Genomic DNA, 24,740 nt, shown 5'->3' on the forward strand with positions numbered 1-24,740 from the left:
ATACGCAACAATAATAAAAGTTGCACCATATTTAAAAATGTTCCAGGAAAAACTACGTAAGGTCGTATAAGTTATACGCAATGCTATATATATAGTGTATTTGATCGGACGTTGCCGCATGCAGATTAAACTAGAGCATGCTCAGGTGAGAGAATTGAATTAATTTTTATTTTACACCGAATTACATAAGTCAATGAGTGTGTACAGAATAAGACTATTATAACATTTTTCACTCAAAAAAAAATTCCAGGATACACCAACATTTTCTAGAATAATGTGAAACATTTATTTTTGCTTCATGTGGTAACAGAGTCCAGCATAATTCCATGAAATATTGGGCAAAAAAGGGAAGAAAGAAACGACATCCTCCCGCCTAGAGAGCTCAAAATTTTTGTTTTGTGGATAAACGCAGTCTAGCGTCTTCCCTTTGTGTGCGTTCCCGTAATCCAAAATCCGCGTGCGTTTTCATTTTTCCCGTCCGATTTCTCCCCAAACTTTCGTAGGAGCATATACGTATGGTGCATTAGACCGCATCAAAGATTCACGCAAGAGTGGCACATCCAGCGGTTAGGCAAAGTTTGAATATTTCGGTGGTTAACCTGTAAGCTTTATTGCAGCAGCAAACGTAGGGGTATTAAGCGGGATTACAGTGTTTCGTGTGCCGTATCCTTTGGCCGCGTAGGTGCTAAGATTTTATCTAGGTCTTTTGCACAGATTGCGGCCCACCGCGGACGGTTTTAAATGCATTTTCAGATTTGTTCAGACTTGAGCAAAAACTTAACAAGTCAACCATTTACGAATCTTTAATAAATTTATATGAAAAGTAAAATGGACTGACTTGGCAACACCGCATTAGTAGGAGTTACCGTTGACAACTTTGCGGAATTAATAATAAACTAATAACAGTACATAGGCGTAGAACGCAGAAAATTAATCCATAAGTAGTACTTCTCAAAAAAAGTCCAGCAAAAATCGGATTCTTTGTATTTTGATCTAACTTAGAGTATTCTTTTAGTAAATAAAAAAATGCTATTGAAAACTTTAAAGTATATAAAATTTACTGCGGAAAAATATAACCGTAAAGTCCTTTTACTTGAGAGCGATGAAATTGTTTGTAGGCAAAAAAAATGCTTGAAAAAGTGTAATTGATTGATTTGATTTCAGAAATATGTGCTAAAAACCGTTTCCGAAAATACCGACTTCAAATCGAGAGTTGATAATTTTACTTCCTTGCCACATTTAATTGACTTATGAACATTTTTGATAGCTGAAAATTCTACCATAAACAGTTAAGATTTCTGTTTTTGGTTGGTTTTAATTAGTTTTGGTTAGTTTTTTCATTGAACTAAAGCTAATCAAGCCGATCCAAAACTGATAAAAAATAACCAGAGCTAACCAAAAAAGAAATCTTACCGCTTACCGATCGTCACAATTTCGTTTTCCTAAAAGTGTGTGCTTATCATTAATGTTTTTGTCACCCATTGACCGACCTGTATTGGACGCTTTAAAAAACAATTTCGGGGCATGCGTCGCCTTTTTTATTCGCCAAGAAGCGGCAAAATTGCGTTTACTTTGTTGCCGCAACCGCAGTAGGTCATCGACAAAGGGTTTTATTCCGGAAAAGGTCACAATTAAAATGAAAATTCATTCGTGTAAGCGGCGTTTTTACGACAGAGGGAGCTTTTAATGATTCTATTTGAAAATTATTTCGTGCACATGCACCCGGGATACGCGGGGGAAAAACATTATACGTCGCTGGCATACGGTTTAATAATAGCGCGGTATAAGATAAGGAAATTATTTTAACGGCAGATAACGTTTTTAATAAGGTAGTAAACGAACAGCGTGGTGACTATTGTTTGCGTGTGGCAGTGCCTCGAACGTTGGAATGCGATCGTGCAGACATCGTTCTGAGTGCGTCCGATTGGATGCTATTTTTACCGCACACTCATAGAACACACTTGCAAAGGATGAAATACACAGTTTTCTCCATTCAATCTTGATTTATAAAATTTATTTGCAACCAGAAATATTTCGGTCAAAGGCGATCTCCTCTAATGGCAATGTTCAGAAAAAATCATCAGAAAAACTAATGCCGTGTATTCAACCCTGAACATTTGTGTTTTGTAGACTACTCAGGATATAAAGTTTGAGAAATAAAGATTGAGTATAGTGGCCAGTCAGTTTCTCTTGTATTGAATTTACGGTTCTTGTACCTCATGGGCTACTCTGGCGCACGGAGGGGTTCAAAAAAGACAGGTATACTAGCTGGTATTGCGAGCCGTTTCAGGGCACATATATATGTGCCACTGGGAATTTACCCCAGTGTATCGCAAACAAGATCCTGCCGTAGGCTCACGAAAGTAGATTACTTGGATCAGCAACTATAGTCTAGCTCACCCTTACTCTATAAGGGCAGTGGCAGTGGAAGTCTCTATGTCTGAGCACCACTGCCATCTAAGAAGGCACCTTCATATCATCGGAGTGGACGACGACAGCACACGATTTATCCCAGTATATCCCAAGCAAGATATTCCTGTAGGTGGACAAGTACATCCATACTTGCAACTACAGCTGAGTTCACCCTCACTCTGTAAGGGCAGTGGCAGTGCGAGCCTCTATGTCTGAGGACCACAGCCATCTAAAAAAGCACCTTTATATCATGGGAGAGGACGACGACAGCACACGTAGGGTGTGTTTAGAAGAGGAAGAAACTCCATTTTATCTCCTAACCATAGAGCCTGATGAACTATCCAAACTCCCCATGTACTGTACTGTAGTTCAAGGCCTGTAGAATATAAGGCTCTTCTAGAAAGGGAGCGACGATGTGTGGGCGTAGAGGTCTGAATTTAACATGAATCAAGTGAGAATAAAAACTTCATTGTGGTAAGATTGTCTATTTCTTAAAAGGAATAAAGACTAATTGCTATGACTATAACCAAAGTGTTCTATTTAGCACGCGTAAAAAAAATTTCGAATTGGATGATAAATAAGATTAAGACTGTTAAATTGAACTTAAAGAATATGACAATAAAAGTTTTTTTCTCAAAAAAAATTACATTGAGACGAATAAATAAAAGGTTAATTTAAAAGATTATCCATTCATAATTTATAACAACTTGATTATTAGTAATATTTACTTATTACTCGATCTTATATCTTGTTCTCGAATCTAGAAAGTGATGTAGTCTTATAGCATCTGCCCTTACAGAAACCCAACCCCACTCATGGAGAGAAAATAATCATCAGATAACTTGTCTGGCCTGCATCATTGGAAAACAATAGAGCAAAATGTAAAAGCTGACCAAACAAATTTCTTGAACAAGAAGCCACCTCGAAGTTGTTTTTCTGATAGCACTCAGCGTTACTTTTGATAATAAACTCATTTCTTCCAAAAGTATTATAAATATTAACGATCCCAATACAAATTGAGTTCTCTATATTTGGCAGATAGCTATATTTATTTAATTTCTATGTACATATAGTGTACAGGTATACTCCGGCGATAAAATCTCCAGTGTCGCCTGTTTTCTTTTTGGCATTAATTAATTCCCGGACCCGACGGCAAATTAAAGGAAAATTAAGAGCCTTTCGTGACGGGCCAGGTTAAAGCGGGCGAAAACACCGAAGATTCTCAAATTGGCTCCATTCAGCTGCCCATTCAAATTTAATCAAGCCTCATTCTAGACAAAAATCCTACTCCAAATCGGATGGCGCTTTCCACTTTTATTAAGCAACCGGATTCGTTAGAAACTGCTTTCGCAAATTTACATAAATACTGGAATAAACACAGCGAGTCAAAGTCTAACAGGGAAGTACAAAAGCCAATCCGCAGCCTAGGTTGACTTTTTATTCTTAACAGCGTTTAAGCACATCTTTTTATCGAAGATACTTTTAAATGACCCCGTCTAAAAGAATTTTTTTTTCTTTTTCAAGAAATTTAATAAAGATTCTAAAAATCACGCGAATAGGGTCGGATTCCGTCTAAATAAAAGCTTCTACTTGTGGCGATAAGCAGTGCCCCTAACCACTGTCTGCTTAATGTAAAACTATTTAAATAAGATTTTTTTTTTTGCAATATAATCATTTCTGTTATACTCCTCACTTGAGCACTGGTCTAAAACATTTTTGAAAGATCACTTTTGGAATTAGAGGAAACAAATTATTATGCCTACTCCAGTTACTCCTACCAAATACGCAACATCTATGTTCAATAGACAGTCTAATAACCAAAATCATTTACGATATCTTGAGTTTGTGTTCTGAGATAACTGAAGGGAAAATGCAGGAAACACGTGAAACTTCATTCGCTGTGGCTGAAAGACTGGGTGTTAGAGGGCTAAGAATTTTAATGTCGCGTCGCCTCCGATCTCGATGCTGCAACTGTCTTCACAAAGATTACAGTTTCATTTAGTTTTTCTGTTGATACTCCGCGTTTGCTGTTTTTTTTAGAACACATTGTTCATCTAGAGGTATTGAAAAGTTGGCTAATGATGTTTTCGTCAGAAACTAACGGTCGTAGAAAAAGTTTAGTAAGCAACGCGTTTGGTAAACTCTTTAAGTCACTCGTTTATTAAACACTCGCTCCGCTGTATTCCGCTCGTGTCAAATAAACTCGTGAGTTAAAGGCCGTTTACCGGACTTGTTACATTATATACAATTCTAATCCCGGCGTCTCCAGACATCCGATAAAATATACCGAGATACCACATCCCGATTCAGCTACTTTTCTTAGCCTATGTAGCTGGTGGCTTTTAAAGCTAAGTTGCGTCCGAAATTTTAAAACCAAAGCAAACTTACCAACAAAATTTAAATCAGGAAAACTATTCCCATGTTAAGCAAGAACGGTTCCTCTTACGTCATCATGAGATTACAAAGAGGAACAAAAAGTCTCAAATGATGATATATGTAAGTTTTATAACGCTCTCTCTTGTTAACGAATGTTAACATTGTCAAATAAGCTAAATAAAGGTAAAATGTACTTTTGTCAATCAGTATCCGCTCCGCTACAATTTTTTTTACTCAGTTTAACCCGAACATCGATTGGCTGGTAATTTCGCGAAACGGCAGCATGGCGATCGCAATATGGCCACCGCCGTACACGTCATAATCTTTGCCCGATAAAAACGATCTTCCGGGCGATAATTGTGATGCAAATTGTATCGGCCGGTACAGGATCCGAGTTTCGCCCGCTCGTCGACCACAAGCATATGTTATCGATGCTAATTTCGGAACGACATGTGAGAAACACCACCGACGCCCTCTTTTGCCGGCCGCGTGTATATGGGGGCGGCAAATAAGTAACAGTAATAGCCCTCCGGCATCGGATGATAGAAAACCGGGGGTCGGTGATTTATTTTTCTTTATCACGTTATACGCGGTGATCGGGTTTTATTAAGATAAAACCGTGTTCCGGGATATTGCGGAAGATTTTAGTTTATGTGGAGACGAAACTTCAATGATGACAAAGCATAGAATACAACAAAGTCGTTTGGAATAACTAACCACTATTTGTTAATTTTTTTCCCTACTACTCGTCTTAATAGATATATCCGGTACCAAAATGACATCTAGAAATATTCGTTCTGGCTTGTAACTTGAAAAGATGTTGCATATGTTAACATGACGTTGTTACTAGTTGGAAGCAATTTGATGCCTTTTTTTTGGAATACGGAGTCTTTCTCCTCGACCATCAAAAGATTTTGTCCACTCATGTAAAAGTAATAAAATTCTGTAAAATTCTATAACGAAGTATGGCACATTTTTTTAGTTTGAATGCTTTTTCGCTTTCGCAGAAGATGACCATCCACCTTCTGAAGAGTTGAAAATTCTCCAGTAACATTTCGGGATCTCCGATTCCAATCTACTTCATGTCGTCAGCAAGCGCGATGTCTCCTCAAAGATCAATTAGCTAACAAAGTTGGGATATCGTCTACGTAAGAGTTTTCGTTTTCATCAACTGTGTAGGTATAGAATGAGAATGAATATGAGAATACTCCGTATTAATAGTTAATACAACCCCACCCTTAAGTTAAGAATCATGTGAATTAACAACCGCTTTAAGTTTTTGACACCGACAATAGACGAACTTTCCAAACTGAGATAGCAACGGCGTGATGGAAAAGTGAAGCAAATTTTTCAATAGAAAAAGATCGCTAGTAATGGGGAGAATTGTTTTTCTCATTAATAGAACCGGAAGAATGTGAGTGTTCTGGTTGTTTAGTAATTAAACATTTACCGGTATAATTGTTACTGAAATCATTTTAATATTGTTATTTGATTGTCAAACAAATTTATAAAACATTTATAAAACGCTTCCACAAAATTGCATATAAATTTATCCAAGTTATCAACCAGTGTTTTTTATAAACAATTTAAAAATATTCGTTATTAAATGGTAATACTTTATTAATATAATCGCATTAATATTTTATTTATATAAAAAGTCAATGAATTATTATTAATAAAAAAATCAGATGATGTAAAAAGTGTAAATGATTCAACCCACTAAAAGAACTCCCACTTGAACAATATGCAACACAAAAATTTACATAAAAAAATATGGTCATAAACATATAACAACTTAGTTCAAGGAAGAATAAACTACTAAAATGATTTCACAAAGTACCTACCTTTAAACAAACGATTTACAAAATCTCTCCCTCTCTCTCCCTCTATATACGAGGGCAGCGCAAAATTTCCCGGCCTGAATATGAAAGAAACAAAGTACAGAAACAATTTTTTATTATTTTTCAATAAAATACCCCTTAACTTCAATACACTTATTACATCTCTTTATTAACAACTTAATTAATTAATTTAAAATACATTCTTTTGGTTTATCTGCAAATTGAGCTAAAACAGCCTCTTTTAACTCAACTTCGTAGTTAAACCGCCGTCCAAGTAAGTCCTTTTTCAAATATCTAAACAAACAATAGTCGCTGGGGGCCATATCTGGACTATAGGGAGGATGATTTATCTGTTGGAACCCACACTCCAAAATGGCAGCTTGTGCAACACCAGCAGTATCGTGCAAAAGACGCACGCCTCTGGTCAGTTTTCCTCGACGTTTTACATGTATGCAGTCTGGCAATTTATGTAATAATGTTGCGTAATATTTACCATTGACAGTGGTATTAGTTTATTTAAAATCTATCAAAAGAATTCCTTCACAATCCCAAAAGATCGTGGCCATCACCTTTTTCGTTGACTGGCAGACTCTGATTTTCTTGGAGGTGCTTCACCCTTACGACGCCACTCCATCGATTCTTTTTTAGATAGAGGGTCATAATAGAGAACCATAGTTTCATCTCCCGTCATAATAGTTTCTATCACAGGCTTCGGTTCCGACCCACAGAGTTCCAAAAAAGACCGCGCGCACTCGACACGGCGTTGTTTTTCAATAGCCAAAAGGTTTTTAGGAACCCATCTTGCACTAACCTTATGCATACCTAAATGATCATGCAGGATTGATACAAACACTTGTATCAAAAAGCTTAGTAATTTCTAGATTTCCTTGACCTTTAAACGTCGACCACTCAATACCACCTCTTCCACAATCGCAACAATATCTTCCGTTATGACCTCCACTGGTCGATCAGTTCTGGAATCATCTTCAAGGGACTCCTGCCCCATTCGAAAACGTTTTGCCCATTCTTTCACTTCACACCATCCAGCCTTTCTTTAATAATTTTAGGTGCTAAACCTTCTTTTGCCAAAAACTTTATGACTGCTCTATTCTCAATTTGCGTTATCTGCGACATTTTTTCGGACACGTCTTGTTTAAAATGCTGTCAATAAAAAACTATTTGACGTAAGACTTCAATTTTTTTTTTAAGTTACATATTTAAAAGAAAAAGTTTTATCGTGATACTGGAGCTACGTCTATGTCAGGCCGGGAAATTTTGGCGCTAACCTCGTAGAATTCACACAATCGATATTGGCCATGCTAACGGAACTATTTCAACTCAAATAATAATAGTAATAATAACAATAAGACGACAATTAAAATTTTATTAAGTTGATATACTGCACCAACGAAAAGCAGCGTTAAACAACGTTATTACAGTAAATTAGTTAATAGGTCTATATTTCAGCTTTCTTATTACACGAACTCAACTCTATAGAGGCCTGCATTACAGTACCAATTATAAAAAAATAGTTCATCTTAGTAGGCTTTTTACCTTTCATATAGGAAGGTAACAACTATCTCCTTCTTACATTTTTTAGTTTTCTTGTAAATCTTATCCTAAAGGAGGTGGTGTTGAGCACTCGATTATTTGAAACTTATTTATGGTGCTAACAATATTGTGACACAGGATTTTTTTGTAAGTTCAATGTCGCACTTTGTCTACGAAATACGAGATTGTTAGTTAGACCATAAAGTTTAGTCGACGGTCTCGTCTGGTCAGCCCATGTAGCTAGAGAAGGTCCATTCAACATGCGCATGCGTCAGATTTAAAATTTCATTTTTAACCAATGGCAGCTTTAATGGCAATGACAATTTTCCAGAAAAATTACGGCAATGTAGCAACTCAGACAGTTGGGGGTGACGCATGCGCAAAAGATCATACCTTCCGTACCATGCGGCGCAGCAATTTTTACCATAGTAGGGCCACTATATTATCTTATAGCTACATGGGTCGGCCTGTACATCGCGTCGGGACAATTGAAAGTCGGAAAACCGACCGAGGAAAATAATCTCCGACGAAGTAATTACAAAATACCACTTCCGATCGCGGCCTCGGTTCAATCGCACAGAAAATCCGATAAACAACGACCGTTTCCAAACACTAGAGCGTCTCTGCGCAAACACAAAGTTACCGAACGCCGCAACGGTAAACGAAAAACGACCGCCCACTCCTCCCGGTTCCCCTTGCTTCGCCACCCCCTTCACTCGTCGCAACGCACGGTGGTAAAGGGTCGGTTTAAAGGGCTCGATTAACTCGTCGCTGTTTGTTTAAATCCAAAACAAAACTTGGCGCACTTAAATGATTGATGATTTGCTAACGTGGGCCGCTCTGCGGATAGCACCTAATCTTGATGAACAATGGAGTCGGATGAACGTAAACCGACGCGGATTTGTCTGATAATTACCCAGATCAAGTGCTTTTGTTGAACGCGAGCGGCGCGTGGTTAACCCCGAAACGACCGCAAATCCCGTGCGATTTTTATTCCGCGTTTAACGATACGGGAGTTGACTTTTGTACCATCCAACAGCTCTCAAATCAAATTATAAAATATAGATATTAAACTCAAAAATGTCACATTCGCATGAATCCTTAATGTCACTTTGCTGCTTTTCTTTTCTGCCGTTAGAGCCATGCAATGAGACTTGCTCTTGAAGGCGTTCTTGGATTTCGGAGAATTTTCATTACTGCTTCCTCTAAACTATTAATATGGACGATGTAAGTTGTGCGGAACTGATTTTCGAAATACTCCTACAAGATGTGTAAAGATAGATCTACAATTTTCTCTACTCTACACTTTGAAATAAAGTATCACACAACTGTCAAAACACTTGAACTATTTCCAGTAAATAGAAAACGATTTGCTCGAATATTATTGTACTTAAATATCAGATAAAGATGCAATGGGGCGAAATAAATGTTTAGTTTTTATCTCCGCTTTTATTATAGGCTGTTTCAGTGTAGACTCAAGGAGTACGTAAACTCTACCTGATTTATTGCCCCTCAATATGGAGTAAACGGAAACGAATGACGCTTTAAGGACTGAATAAGTAAAACGTACTTATGATAGTTCCTTTGTAAGTATATTTTTTTAGTTTAACGCATTACTATATCAGGTTAGCACTAAAATAGCGACATTCACACCAAGGAAAAGATGTTGCAATATTCTGCATTACCACTGAGCGCGAAAGTTTTTATTTTAAATGTACATGAACTTCATAAAATATACCCCAATTCATAAAAGAAACCGACGACCGATATTCCCGAATGACTGATGGAGTTGGAAAAGCTACACTATCTAAATTATTTAGAAAGAGAGGATAACGTCAAAAGCGTGTACGCCTCAAACGGGTGCAAGTGAAACGATTTGGAGCAAGATGCAACCCAACATATAAAATGCTACCGTCTGATAAAGCCATTCAGCCAAAGTGACATTAAACAAGAGGCGAAAATGTGTCGAACGAGTAGAGTTCTTCAGATGACGAAGAATATTGGGATTATGCCATAATGCGTAATTTTCATTCTGTTAAAATAAAATTATTTTCCTTTTACCCACCAACCCACAAATTAATCTCAATCGGGATTGCACTGCGTGCACCCGAAAATAAAGAATTTTGCAAGAAAATTAATGCAAAACAATGAATGTGGCTTAAGTATTCATTGGGTCACTCTGTAGGCCATTTGTGTACCTAACGAAGTTTTATCACTCTACACATTTCTCAAATAGACCATGAAGTATAACGCAGGCTTTATCTATACCCTTCACTGGTAAGCTCGCATAGTGAAAACGTAACAATATCCAAAGGGTGATTCAAAGGGCCGCATGCAGTGAAGACCACCTTCGCATTTGAAGGCAAACATTATCTACCTGCAAATTCAAGACCGTTTATTATTGCGGACCTATTTGCTTCCGTTAGTACGGATTACACCGGAGCTCCGGTCGGATTTCTCTATAAATCCCTCTAATAATTTCTCACAAATCCCATCACGACAGAGGGAAACAGTTTTCACGAGAATATTATTTGTTTAATTACAAAGGCAGTTGTTCCGCTGTTTGCTTAGGTTCCGATATCGATACCGAACGTACGTATCGGTTCCATATATCAAAGTTCTCTATTATTAGTTTTGTTTGTGTTAAATACGTCGGGTCCGGCTAAACAAACATCATTCCGGTGATAATGTGACAAACGATAATTAGATTTCCAAGAATAATCCTCTTTCGTTATACGAACAAGTTCAAACCCACCTGAATTTACTTTTGTTATATTTTAGTGGTTTTAGTGGTTAGAAAGATAACAGGAGCCTCCAAAATTAAACTTTTTGGTCGATGTTTTTATTTTGAAAACTGATTTTATATAATTTTGGTAGGCTGATTTCAAAAATTAAATGCATTTATTTAAGTCACGCAAATATTAAAAGATAAGAACGATATTTCTAGAATAATTTATTTTTTTATTCAGTAAAACAGTGGCATCTTCCCCTTTTTGTAGAAGGCTGATTTGTCCGGACATTCAGCTGCCTATTTTTAAGGGCATATGCCGCTTTAACAACGAGCATTAGTCCGCCATCATTGTTATGCTCTGCCATGGTAACGCCTTAATGTCCTGGTGAAACCTATGTCCCTGTTCTTCGCGCTAACTGCTTCAAGATTTCCAGGAAAATAGCTCAAGTTAAAACCTAGACGATGAAAGTGTTGTAACATATTTTGAACAATACTTTCGTCGTTTTCGTCCTTAGAGTTCCCAAGAAATTTATCAATTACTTCTTTAAATGAAACCCAGACGGTTTTCTCGGCATTGGTCACTGTGTTTTGACAATCCTTGTCTTTGCATAATGTTCTTATCTGCGGCCCAACAAAAATATCCCATTTATCTTGACATGAGATATAATCAGATAATTGTCGTGAAAAATAATAATAAAATTAAAAACATTTTTACGAGATTGGACAGCGCGTTTTGCTAATGATAAGTTTCTTAGTGCAGACCCGCGGGATGAAACTGAGAAAGAGAAGAAAAAATGAAACAGATTTCAGAAAATAAAAGGGCCTGCCATTTATATAATTATATACAACATAATTAAAACAGATTTAATTCCATTTTCATCATACTAATCAGGTCTACCAGATAATACTCTTGAAATTAAAGATACGCGGGAAATAACTGCTAGTGATTCTGCTAAATACTTGGGAATTTCCATTGATAAACGTTCATGTTGGAAATAGCATAAACGAAATTTATTAAATAAATTATCTTAAAAAATATTTAATTCGTTATACACTACATGAATACAAAAATCTGTACTATGCCCATATTTTGCATAATTGCATAATTGCATAAGTTGCATAATTTTGCCGCAAAGTGTCAAATATTAAAGTGGAGATTGAGATTATAATAAACAGTTCTAATATATAGAATTTTTGCTCGCAAATGGTTAATTCCACATTACAGTGAGCAGTTTATTTTTATTTTAATTCTGCTAACAATAATTCTGTTTTTATCTCGCCACTTTCCCACAGCTAGATCACGTCGAGCTAGTTGGAGCTTAAAATTTCCTTCTCTACGGTGACGGTGTTAATTTTTGCTGACAAGCATCTTGCACGTGCACAATGTAGACAACGTAATGCTGCAGGGTGAGGAAACGCCTCGCGTCGACGGGGTGTCAGGACTGTTTCAAAGTTTCGTTGAGGCAGCTCGCGTCACCGCCGTCGCAAGAAGTGTGTTTTACAAATATACGCCCCGGGCTCCACCCGCTATATACTATTCTCCGCAGTTTCGCGAACTTTTTGTTTGATCTTTATTTTCTAGAGAGCCAACGCGGCGGAAAACCGCGAATAAATAAGTGTATATACTGTTTTTACGTTTAGTTTAAAGGAATGTCACAAAATTTGAATGAACAAAATTTTATCGTATTGTATTTATTTTGTATCGGGCGTATCAGTGAGGGCCACGAGGTACGGTATTAAAAAAACATGGACGGTCCTAACAATTAGAAAAAAAGTGAAGTAAATAGGCATAGTAATGGTCAATTGAGCACTTAATTGATTAGTCAAATTCGATCAAAATGTTAAATATAAATAAATATAAATTTAATTTTATTTTTTAAGTTATTTCGGTCAATTGAAGAAAATGCTGAAAATGATGAAGGATACTTTATTATTATTTAAGATATTAATTATTGACAAAATTTTCAAAAAATAAAAAAATGCCCATATATAAACTACCACAAATAACATACAACAAATTGAGGGAAAAAAATAAACACAGAGAAATGTAAATAAACTATCACAAAACAAAGGTGCCGCACAATTACAATAAAGAATAAATATATCATTCGAAAAATTCGACTGCAGATTATTTTTCGTTTTTTTTTTTCAGCATTTTAGTTCCCAACATCCCTTGGCTGTGGGTCAGCATTATTATAAATTTTGATGCCGCTACACAGAAACGAATTTATAACTGGATTGCTACAAGGAATTAGTAACGGCTGTGTTTGTTTCGCGGGTAGCCTGTACTTGGTAGCGACTAAGAAAGTATTGTTTATTTTTGTAGATTAAATTGACAGTTTCTAGGATAAATCAGGACGTTAAGCTTAAAATCTTGAGGTCAATAAAAAGTGGCCTCGGAGGTGGGATTAAAGATTAAATATACTGAAAAAGATGTCGAGAACAATATTGCCAGAAGAGCAAACCATTTTGCCCTTTCCATTTTAATTGTTGTTTAATTTATAACTATTTGCAATAATCCACTGTCCTGATAGGAACCATTCCCAAGAACGAGATTATTCACAACATAATTAAATCCGACGAGGTGAGGTTTTGGCATATTTGAACACAGCCGATATGCCTCACACAAATTATTTTCTTCATATCTGAGGCTAGAATTAATATGAACTAGTTTGAGTTAGTGAAGGTAGACAAATTAATAAGTCATTAACGTAAATTAAGAACGAAGCAGACCCCAAAACGGATCCTTGCGGTAGCAATTTGTTCAGGACCATTTAGGTAATCGTCAAACCATTTTCGTATAATAACTATAGTTAGGGACTATTTTCAAATCCTGCTCAAACATTTTTGTTTGAGTGGTTTCGAAGGAAATGGCGAATTTTTCAAAAATTCTAAAGCATTTTAATAATAGCAGAGTCCTTCATAAGGGCTTTTCCTAAGCTAACATAACAGTAAAAAAAAATTTTTTTTAAAGATGATGTGAATTTTTTGTGTTATTTAGTTAAAGCTCAAGAATCCAGAGAAAATCGCATTTCAATATCTTTATCCTCTTCTGAGGCAAGACAACTTTTTCCTTCCGATGCCTCGTCTTCCACCTTCAATCTTTCCATGTAGTAGTAGGCGTTGAAAGTCATATCGCTCTCCCTATATAATGTACCACAGGTAAGAGATCTTTCGTGTTCGAAGAGTTCTCGGTCTTCCAATCCAGCTATCATGAGGACATCCTCTGTCTGACTCGTTCCGTCCACGGTATCTTTATTTAGTATTTAGTAGGGTTTGCACATCGTTGGCATTATCGGCTATTATTGCGGTGCCTTCAGCATAGCGTATATTATTTCCAGCAATTTTTCGGGCTCTAGTATTATTTCATCTTCTTCATCTCGGATGTGGGTTATTGGTGTATTATATACCTGCTATCGCCGATTCGTGAAAGGTGTTCGGCTTCCAGCCCAGCATTTCTCGATATCGTCTGTGGCATTGACGTTTAATAGTTGTCTGTTAAGATGTTGATCCTGCTCTGGCCTCATGTCGCTGTTCCGGGGTCGCATCTTTTGCGATTATCCTCTAACCACCTAAGAATGGAGTTGAATTTTGGTTACCATTTCCACTTTGCCGGTTGTTATTAATGCCTAATATCCCCAATTTACCGAATAAAATGCTTACTAATTTACTATTTAGGAGGCCAAATGATTTCTCCTTAAATCGTGAAGGGTACGTTGGTGATAATAATTACTGTCGATGACGACACGCTTCAACTTATCGCAAAAACAATATACCGCCCGTTTTTAGCGTGCCATCCCTATAGCGGGATATGGAGGGAAACCGCTGCATCGACGTAAAAACATAATGGCCCGAACACGAAAATAATGTCATTATGTTGATATTAATTCCCGAACACCCTTCACCGCGCGTCAGACAACAATCGCGAAATTTTGTCGTGCACAACGACAGCCATTAATCAAATGTTAATTATACCGAACGATTATCCCCGGGGTGGCAATTACTTTCGCGCATTTTAGTACATTTTAATAAGGACGATGACTGGCGGAATCATTAAAATAAAATTCGCATCAGGATTCATTAATCACCGCGCGGCGCAAGTTTCGAAGAATATACAGCGTAAAATGTAGCCCCCCCCCACTACACCCCTCTCCTGTTAACTTTCGAACGGAAAAATATATCGATAGGGGGCAGAAATCACGCTGAGTGACTGTCGTCGAGTACTCAACAAATATATTTTTTCATTTATATTTAATTTCGTAATTTTTTTAGATTTTTCTTTAAGGAGCTGATGTTAGTACAAAATCACACTGAAATACAAAAAAAAAACAAGTTGCACGACGATAGAAAAGAAACTATACAAATTTAGAACAGGACGACCTATTTTAATAAATGAAATTCAAACATTTTGTTTAAATTTATACTTCGTTATACAAAAATAAACAGAAAATCTTAAAATAAGTTATTATCTCAATACTAATAATAAACAAAATTGCAACAAAAATTACATAATAAAATAAATAATACAATTAAAAATAAAAAGGCTTGAGAGAGTCAACGAAAGAGTTGAAAAATACAGAGGTGTAAGGATTCACTTTGAATACTGATATGATAAATGATATAAATAAATAAATAATATAAACTTGTGATATATGCCTTAAAAGAATATACATTTAAAATAAACAAGATTGATGCATTAATCTTTTAATTTTAAATGTCGTTGAACGACGCAAAACATTTTGAAATTAAAAAAAAAGTGGCAAAAATTGGGGGATAATAACATCTCTGTTAATTCGATATACGCGTCCGTACAAAAGTACCTCCACAACAATGATAATTATGTGAGTGGTAAGCCCTACGCGTATATTTCGAACCCCGTTCATTGTGCCGTCAACTCTTTTTTTCTGACGGGGGCGAACTTTTAACCACCCCTTTGTGCGCATGGGAGAGCATGTGGACAATAACGCCAGACCAGATTGATTTTGTAGGAACCCTCTGCTATTTGAATTAACTTCCTAATCAAATACGATACAATTTTGACATGCTCTATGATTTTTTTTTTTGGATAAAGTCTGTCGCAAACTCAAATGGCGATGTATTTATTTTGTACACCCGGGAGAATACACCCCGTTTCTGACATTGACGCCCAGCTATTTTGTGAACTCGAGTGGTAACACTTCCCAAGTGTTATAGAATATATTTAATTGCATATATATTTTAATACATATTTCAATATATATTGGAATATATGTCCACCGATCCTGTAACTTGAAGTTTTGTAACCATCTAGTTGGTTATAAACGAATGTTATTAGTGTTTTCATTTCTACCAGGAACTATATCATTCTTTGTTGGATGATAAACTTCGACCACTCATATACACTTTCAATTATTAAGGCATTTTCTTATACCTATTCTATCTGCGTTCCTGTCCTATATATTCTCGGAGAAGTAGAACATTATTAGAAGGAATTTGGAAAGTTTCTCGGGCTCAATGAATTGAGCCTCTAGTACTCGGCTGCCCCCTAGTGGTGCGCATAAAATTTGAACTTCAATAAAAGACAAAAAAACACTCTTAAAATTTTGTTTCTGTGATAGAGTTTCGAGAAGCATGTCCATATTACACCATACCATTAAGTTTAAAGCATGTATACTTTACTTTATTGGCAGGAACGAATTTTTAATGGTAGCATTTGTTTTTGAGCACAGAGCTTCATTAAAAACAATATTTTGCGTATAATTTTGCCACGCTAATTTTTAAGCCAGAAAAAAAACCGGATTCATTATTTCTTTGCTAAGATTAGTTCCACTTAAAGAATCAAATATAATTCTCAGAGCAGCCACTGAAACTCGATTATTTTTTCTTACCCAAAACTCCAACTTATTATCATATAATAAAGTATAAAATCTCATAAAAGCAATTCACTTACATTTAAAATATTTTACTTGTACTGTACAATCTTAAACAGGATGTAAAATAGACCTTTTCCTAGAAAAATCCGATCAGTGTTGCCTGGGAATCTGCTCGTTGTATATCAGTTAATGTATAACGCTGAGCTCGATCTAGATTGTATTGTCTCGCCGCTTCATAAATCTGAATGAAGAAGCGAAAGCAAAGCGCCTCCAAGGACTTGCCGTTTTTTTTTTTCTTTGCCCGATGCTTAACTCGAAATTGTTTCGGCCGACACTAACTGTCCGAAAATAGTGATAAATTACCCCCGATAAATTTAATGTTTGCAAAGCCGTTTTGTTACCCCGGACGCACAAGCGTTTTTGCCGAGTTTCTGCCCTCGATTCGTTTATTATTTACCCTGTATTAATTATTGCGTAGATTGCCACTTCCGTGAAATCTGCGATTCTCATCCCCATCAACATTTTGCACTTGCGGTATTGTTGCGTTATTTCGATTATATTTAATAGGTTTATTTTCGCAAGATTTAATTATTATTTTAAAAAAAAATTATGCAGTAAATTAAATAATAATTTTCAAAAATTAAAAATATAATACTATTAACAATTATACATATATACATAATATCCCACAATCATACAAACTAATATTTTCTTTTTGATTGTAAACTTATTTAAACATTTGAAAATATATATTTAAACAAACATAATTATAAATGGTAAATTATTTACTATATTATCATTTTTAACCTAGTCACATTTCGAACAATTTTGGGCGTGAACGCAACCAAATCAAAATTCACCCAATGACGTCGGTCAAAAGAGAAATTGCCAATTACTTCAAAAATATCTGGTGACCGTATAGAAATTGCCAAGAGATTTCTACTTTTCTACTACTGCTGGGTTTTGTCCGCCATTCTGGAAGTTACCTGCCGCCGGCAATAACACTCGGTTCCGCTAGGTACTAAAGGACGGAACATTACACTCTCAAAGGCTTTTTGTAATTTTTTTTTGTTTATTTAGGTGGGTATAATCCTATTAAATTACACTAAAAATATCTACACTTAGTTACATTTTTATTCTAAATATCTAAATCTAATTCCGTTTCGCAATGAGAGTGGTCATTTATGTTGTTTTGTATAGAAATGTATTTAATTGTTATAATGTACTGAATATTTCCAGCTCTCAATTGGTATGTGATTAATAACATTTTTTATCAAATTTGTAACACTTGGACTTAAAGGAGTAGCATTTTCTGCTCTGACCTTTAATTTTACTTGGTTCCATAATAGATCTATCTGGTTAAACATGCAATCATATGGAATTTGAGGCTGGTGCTGGTTATCCATGGCCCCAAATATTCAAAAATATTCCCACCGTTAGTGGGAATATTTTTTACAAGATTGTTTTAAAACTAATTTTCAAAAAGTGAGGCCAAGCTGGAATCCGTAATATGGTTTGCAGACAACAGCAAGCAGTTTGGAACAAATCCGTCTTCTGACCCAGCGTGTATACGGTGATGCGTTTTCCTTTATTTGAAGGTGCTTTCGTCTTGCAGTTTTCAGTGGAATCAAGCCATCCTTTGGATACAGTGTCGTGTTTATCAACCATGTTTCACCTAGTTTATTAAACACTCGCTTCGCTCGTGTCAAATAAACTCGTGAGTCAAATGCCGTTTACCGCACTTGTTGCATAATATAATATTTAAACAACATCTTGCAATTGTAGAGTGTTATCTATCATTATTTAATAAAAACAATATGTATTTTATAATAAATTATGCGTTTGTGATGTTCAGTTTGACTACGAGGAATATCCGAATACGATACTTAGCCATTTGGGGAATGCCAATAATAATATCGACTCCATTTGGTTCCCAGAACGACGCCACCGCCACCCAACACGCAATATAAATAAATAAATATAAATTTCATGGCATATTTTAAATTATTTCGGTCAATTGACACAAAAAAATTTGACCACACCCCTAGACACAAGATCATTATAAGGAATCGGTTTTGACCTTTTCATCCTGCGATTACTTTCAGTTCAACTAATTAACATTTGTTATTATCTTATATCAAGATCAATGAATCCCGAACGAATCTTCGAATTAGGACATACCTTTATAATTGGAAAATATTAATAGACTAAAACCAAGGATTTGGTGGAATTTTGTTAAGATGATATTCATTTGGCACTATCCAAAGACATGGCCGAATTGCTTTAAAGGCGTTTTACTTTTACTAACGGATAAATTTAGGGGTAAAAAAGTTCGAAAGTGACGTTTTTTGCAAAGACTTAACATTCAACTTTTTGTTTGGAATATTCGAAGTATAACATATAACCGCAACAAAATTTGTAAAAGTTGATGGCGAGTAAACCCTCGGGAAGGTTAATATTTTAAATTTGCATATTTGATAAGACTTTCCCTCGCAACTGGCACCAAATCTGCTAACTGATTTTCATTTTCAAAAATCTATTGTAATAGAAAATAGAATCATCTGTCTTAGTCTGATCCAGTTTTAACTTTGTCGTGCTATTGAGACGATGAATCAAACCTTGTTGACAAAACTTCTTTTCATGTTTTTTTTTGAAAAATAATTGTGGTTTTTCTTTTTTTTTTTAGTATAGTTTCCCAATTTCTCATTGGAAATATGTGCCCATAAACGCTAAAGGGCATTTTCAAAATTTTATTATAAAAAGAAACAGGTACGTACACAGAATGAATTCTCACAATTTGGTCCTCATATAGGTATGAATCATCCGTCTTAGTCTGATCCAATTTTAACTTTGTCAAAATATTTCCACGACGAATCAAACCTTGTTTTCAAAATGCCTTTCCAGGGGTTTTTTATTTTGAAAAATAATTGGGGTTTTTCTTTTTTAATTGTGATTTGCGTATTTCTCATTGCAAGTACGTGCGTATAAACGCTAAAACTCATTTTCAAAAATCTATTGCAATAGAAACGCGTACGTACACAGAATGAAGTCTCACAATTTGATCCCCATATAGGTGTACACTACGACTTAAACCCATGTCAATAACCCTAAGGCGGATAGATTTATCAAAACGTAAACATACCGTTAAGGTTTCGACGAATACCGAAAGGTATAAGAAATCGAATTCGAAATTCAACGTATGGGCGAAGGAAAGAACCCAACCTCAGGTACCAACAGGCCCGACATTTTCTTACCTCTATGATGCCTGACGTGGTGGTTAGCGTTACCGGAACAACACGGTTGTTCCATGTACATCGTCCAGCTGTTTTCAAAATCGCCAGTTACCACCACTACTAAAAGCAAATAATCCATGAATACGGACGCACAAATAAATTTAGCCATTGTCATTTTATTTTGTTTGCCGGCAATCATGTTTGCACGTGGTCACTAAACACAAAACCCGGGATAAAAACGAAAATTTATTTGTCAGTTAATTGGATTTTCTACGCTGCGCTCTCTGTCTGGCTAATGTCGAACAGTTTGTTTGACGGCCGGCTTCTGGTTGGGGACGAAAACGCGCAAAAGAAAACAACAAAACCGAAAACCGTGTCCGGCGAGCATTTAAGCGTGGCGTTGTGATCTCGTCGGAAAAGTACAAGTTTTATTCACCGATTTTACGGAAACATGTCCGATGGGCATTGTTTATGTCGTGACGAATACGCGTCGCAAACCAGCACAACCTTCCCGTCTCGCCGTTCACGTCGAACTGGAAAATGGAGCGAATAAGAGAAACCGAAATCGGTTGTCTGTTTCGGTAAATGGCGGTCCGTTCGTGCGTCGCCGCGACCGTTCGGCGGGACTCGGGAGCGAAGAGCGACAGAAATCCGAGGTTATAGTTTACCTTGGCCATCGGCTGCGAAGCGTTTATCTTCGGTTTTGTGCGATAAGAGTGGCTAAAGATCCGTCGTTTTGTCTACCTTGTGTGTCCCCCTGCTTTAATCACTTTTTGTTGTTTCGACGCAAATCGTTTTGTGAAGATTCATTTCACGCGTAGAGAATGAGGAACTGCTGAGCTTTGTAGAAATTTGTATACTTAAAAACTGGTAAAGTAAAGAAGAAAATTTCTTGGTCTTCATAAGTCTGAGTAATTAAGTAAATGATGGAGAGGATAGATACTAATTAAGAGCTGCTAACCAGAAGCGAACTGAAACACAATTTTACTTTGTTGTGTTCATCAGTAGCATGCAAGTAGCTATAGCTAGCCTCCGACAGAGTGTCAGTTTTTTTTTTCAATGAAACTTCCGCAGGCTGTGAAACAGGTAAGTACAATACTTTGGCCGGGTATTGACTCTGTTAAACTAACGTTTTGCCAAATATGCTGCTGGCCTCTTCAGGTGCGGGCAGCATTGTGGAGAAGCAAGTAGCATGTTTGCTTCATCGTCAACAAGACAGGAGAAATCCAGAACAATTGTACTTACGGAGTGTCAGTTGTTACTCTAAATCTCATTTGGGTTGATTTCTTTCTTTCCATGGTTATGCTGAAATTAACAGTTTTTGTGATCTTGGTATGTCGGCGCTCCTCCGAGTAAAGCAAAGGCTGGGGTGAGTTAATGATTAAAGACTGGGTTCGAGGAACGGAAAGCGGTAAAATTGCAGGAACTGGGATACTGGAAGCCGGCAAGACAGAGGAACGCGGCAAGTGCTATCCGTCGAAGGAGCGAAGTGGCATAAGTGAGATATGTTGGGTCCATACGCTATATAGAGCGACGATCTCCTTCGTATGGGAAGCTTTAGAAAATGAAGAAGAAGAGAAAGCAGAACTATTATTATTATTATTGCTTGCGTATCCTTTACGGAGACATGTTAGTTCGGAAACGTCTATTACAAGAAGAAAGTAAAAGTAAAGTTTTTTCGACATCAATCAATTCAATTTTTTATTAACTCTGATTGAGGATGATTTAAAAAAAAACACTCATGTGGACTACTTAAATGTTCAGTAAGCTCACAATTGAAACTAGGAGTAACACTAACTTAAATAAATATATTTGCTTTTCTATGTACGTATTTATATTATTTAGTATATATCATATTTAACTTAAATTGGGAAAAGTCAAACTTTCATTTGAAGAATAATCGTGACCTTGGGATATTCCTGTAATAGGGGAGGGTTCAGCCTCAGCTCCACGAATTCCAGCTCACCAACAATGCGACATATTTCCACTTTAGTTTTTATATATTTATATTTTTTATTTTATTCTTTGGATCATATAAATTGCGATTTTGTCCTATTAATTCATTTTCCCTCCAAAAACACGAAGTTATTACATTTACTATAACCAATCGCGGCGACTGTAGCGGCTAGTCTGCTATTTTGGCAGACGCGACGCTAGAGTCGTTGCAGACATTTCTATATTCGCGCTGTAAACCAATAAACGATGCGAAGTTAACAATAGCCCATAGCATTTTGTATTTTGAGGAGCATGAAACTTCTATTCATCTCACAACCAGCTACAATCTATAAAACAATTGAAAGTCCTAGGAACTATACTATCAAGTTGCTAAAAAAGTCCAGATTGAATTTAATAAAACTAAAACTTTATCCATTCGAAAATATCATAATTTTGGATAAGACACTGTCATGAACACTCCATTTCCAGATAGAGATCGGTAAGGTGGTACAACATACAGCAAGTCAACTGATGCACCAAAAAGTACAGCAATGAGATTTTTGTTACTGGTGGGTTCGACTTTACATTTTAACTTAATACATTTTGGTTCACGAAAGTGCGCTGATCAAACTGTCTTGAAATTGGAAGGATTAGTGACAGTTTAAAAATAAGGGAGACTGTTCTTATTTTATAGAAATGAAAGGAAAGTTAGATTTGGATTCACTGTGAAAGAAGGAAATAATAGTTAAAAAAGAAAGTTAGCTCCCGAAATATTGCAAAACAAAATACATTGCAATGCGGTATTTTAACTTGGAATTGTAAATAGTTTTAATTTTTTTAGATATCTATTTTTCTGGGAAAACGATATAATTTTCACTCCTACAGAAATAGTATTTAACTGGTTTTCCACCTACCACAAGGCTGTTCTACAAACTGTGTGCTATACTCAATGTTGCCCTAACCTACAGTGGGGATGAGGATTCCGCAGAATCACGCATTTGGAAAAATTATCCCACTATACTTTGTGGCTGGACGATTTAGAAATATTTCTTAATTTACGAGAACTATCTCCACTAACACCTGGGTAAATTTATTTCGTCTTAGTGGAAATATTCTAGCATATTTCACCAAAGTTTCAAAGAAAGGAGGATATTTAAATTTCAAGGTGCGCCTTGCGCATTTACACAAATTTGCCGTGATTCCTCCGACCGAAACCATCCCTTTGAGGCAAATGTGTACATTTTCTTGGTCCGTAGCCTGGCTTCGGGAAAAAGGCCTTTTGTTTCGACGTTTTCAGTGCGGAATAATCCGAATTTAAACTTCTGCAAACAATGTTAAAAGACGTTTATGCGGAAGGCAGAGAGGTGGAAAATAGATTCATATGCGCCGGGATGCGGCACCGTGAGTTATATTCCGGATCCCGGAGCGGCACTTGGCATCAAACAAGATACATATTTGGCAGAATTACAGTTGGAAAATTAAGTCGTAACTTCGACCACGTAATTCACCGATTCAACGAATTACGGAGACCTCGGCGGCGGTCTCGCGCAGAAAAACGGCGACATTTTGTTTTGAGTTATTGCTTGTCCCGGAATTAATGAAGTGAATTCTCATTCGACTACAGCAAATGCGGATTAATGATACGAGCAAGTGCCGACTAAACGCTGGGATTTCCTATAGCCTGCTGAAACGCTATAGTGCTTTTTGACATCATTATATAGTCGTTATTTTACACGAAGAACAACCAAGAACGTAACTTGCCACATCCTGTACAATCCTAAACTGAATCTTGAAATAAATCTGAGAGAAAATCAGATAGATCTAGAAAACTGTAGAAATGATTTCGAGATTTAAATTCAATAAGCCAGAGTACGAAAGCATCCGTTTGAAATTTCATTCCTATGATTCACAAAACTTGTACGGTGCCAAGTTATGTTAAAAATGTTATTAGTCCACTCCCGTCTGTAAAATGCCTAATTATACACCAATCTAGCGTGCGGGAAGCGTCACTTTACCACGTCAGTTTTGTTTCCCACATATCTGAGCCACTTCGGACATTTCCGCGATTTTATCGGACGGGTTTTAGCAATCGCCTGTTTTCGGAAATTTTACCGCACGGTTTGAATTTTGACGTTTGTCAATTCTGACGGTCATGTCAGTGAATGTATTCGTGTTGTTTTGCGAAAATGTACCCAAAAACTAACGGTCATAGAAAAAATATAGTATGCAACACGTTCGGTAAACTTTTTAAGTCACTTGTTGCATAATATACTATTTACAGGTCCGACAAAAGTCTTTATGGTTTTTACCATTATTTCAATTATGCTTTCTGTATGTGGAAGCGATTACGCCGGTTCTTACGTCTATAATATGTATTTTTATCTGTCTTGCCTCCAAGGCAGTACATGTAGAATAGGTGACAGAAATGTCAACAAACTCTTTTCTCAATGCATGCAAAAGAACAAATGGCTCAGAGATTATCTCCATACCTTACAACAAAGGTATAAATGGCAGGTTTTTTGAAATGTCTTTAAATGTCTTGAACAATTTGTAATTTTATACGAAGATAATTTGCCTCCCAAGTTATGGAGTCTTGGCAGAGTGGCAGCACTGCATCGGGGTTCCGACGGCAAGATTCACTCTACTTCGACTTTGTTTAAGTTTCCTTTAACAAACTAGTGATTAATACTTTAATGAACATTTTTGAATACTGTGTTAAATTGCATTAATTATTATTTTTTTTTTTATATCAAGAAGTTTCAAGGCCGGCGGCGGCTATTTTAAAATTTATATGCAAAAAGTGTAGTGA

The 24,740-nt window shown here is 36.3% G+C and overlaps 1 protein-coding gene and 1 long non-coding RNA gene across 3 annotated transcripts in view; one reads left to right on the forward strand and one right to left on the reverse strand.

Annotated features, from left to right (window-relative positions):
- Positions 1-24,740, reverse strand: part of LOC132701093 (semaphorin-2A) — an 836,804-nt gene that overhangs the window by 364,891 nt on the left and 447,173 nt on the right. Inside the window, exon 1 of one of the 2 annotated variants that reach the window (XM_060668769.1) lies at positions 20,018-20,516. The exons of the other annotated variant lie outside the window; for it this stretch is intronic. Coding sequence (XP_060524752.1) covers positions 20,018-20,195 — 178 coding nt within the window. The 5' untranslated portion in view covers positions 20,196-20,516. Of the gene's footprint in view, positions 1-20,017; positions 20,517-24,740 lie in introns of those variants that run through there. 2 annotated transcript variants of the gene reach the window in all.
- LOC132701273 (uncharacterized) lies at positions 20,681-22,254 on the forward strand. The gene is made up of 3 exons (XR_009618750.1): positions 20,681-21,082; positions 21,158-21,365; positions 21,420-22,254. It is a non-coding gene; the product is annotated as an uncharacterized LOC132701273 (long non-coding RNA).

This window comes from Cylas formicarius, unplaced genomic scaffold (assembly GCF_029955315.1).
Source record: "Cylas formicarius isolate icCylForm1 unplaced genomic scaffold, icCylForm1.1 PGA_scaffold_4__25_contigs__length_36172078, whole genome shotgun sequence".
Lineage (NCBI taxonomy): Eukaryota > Metazoa > Arthropoda > Insecta > Coleoptera > Brentidae > Cylas > Cylas formicarius.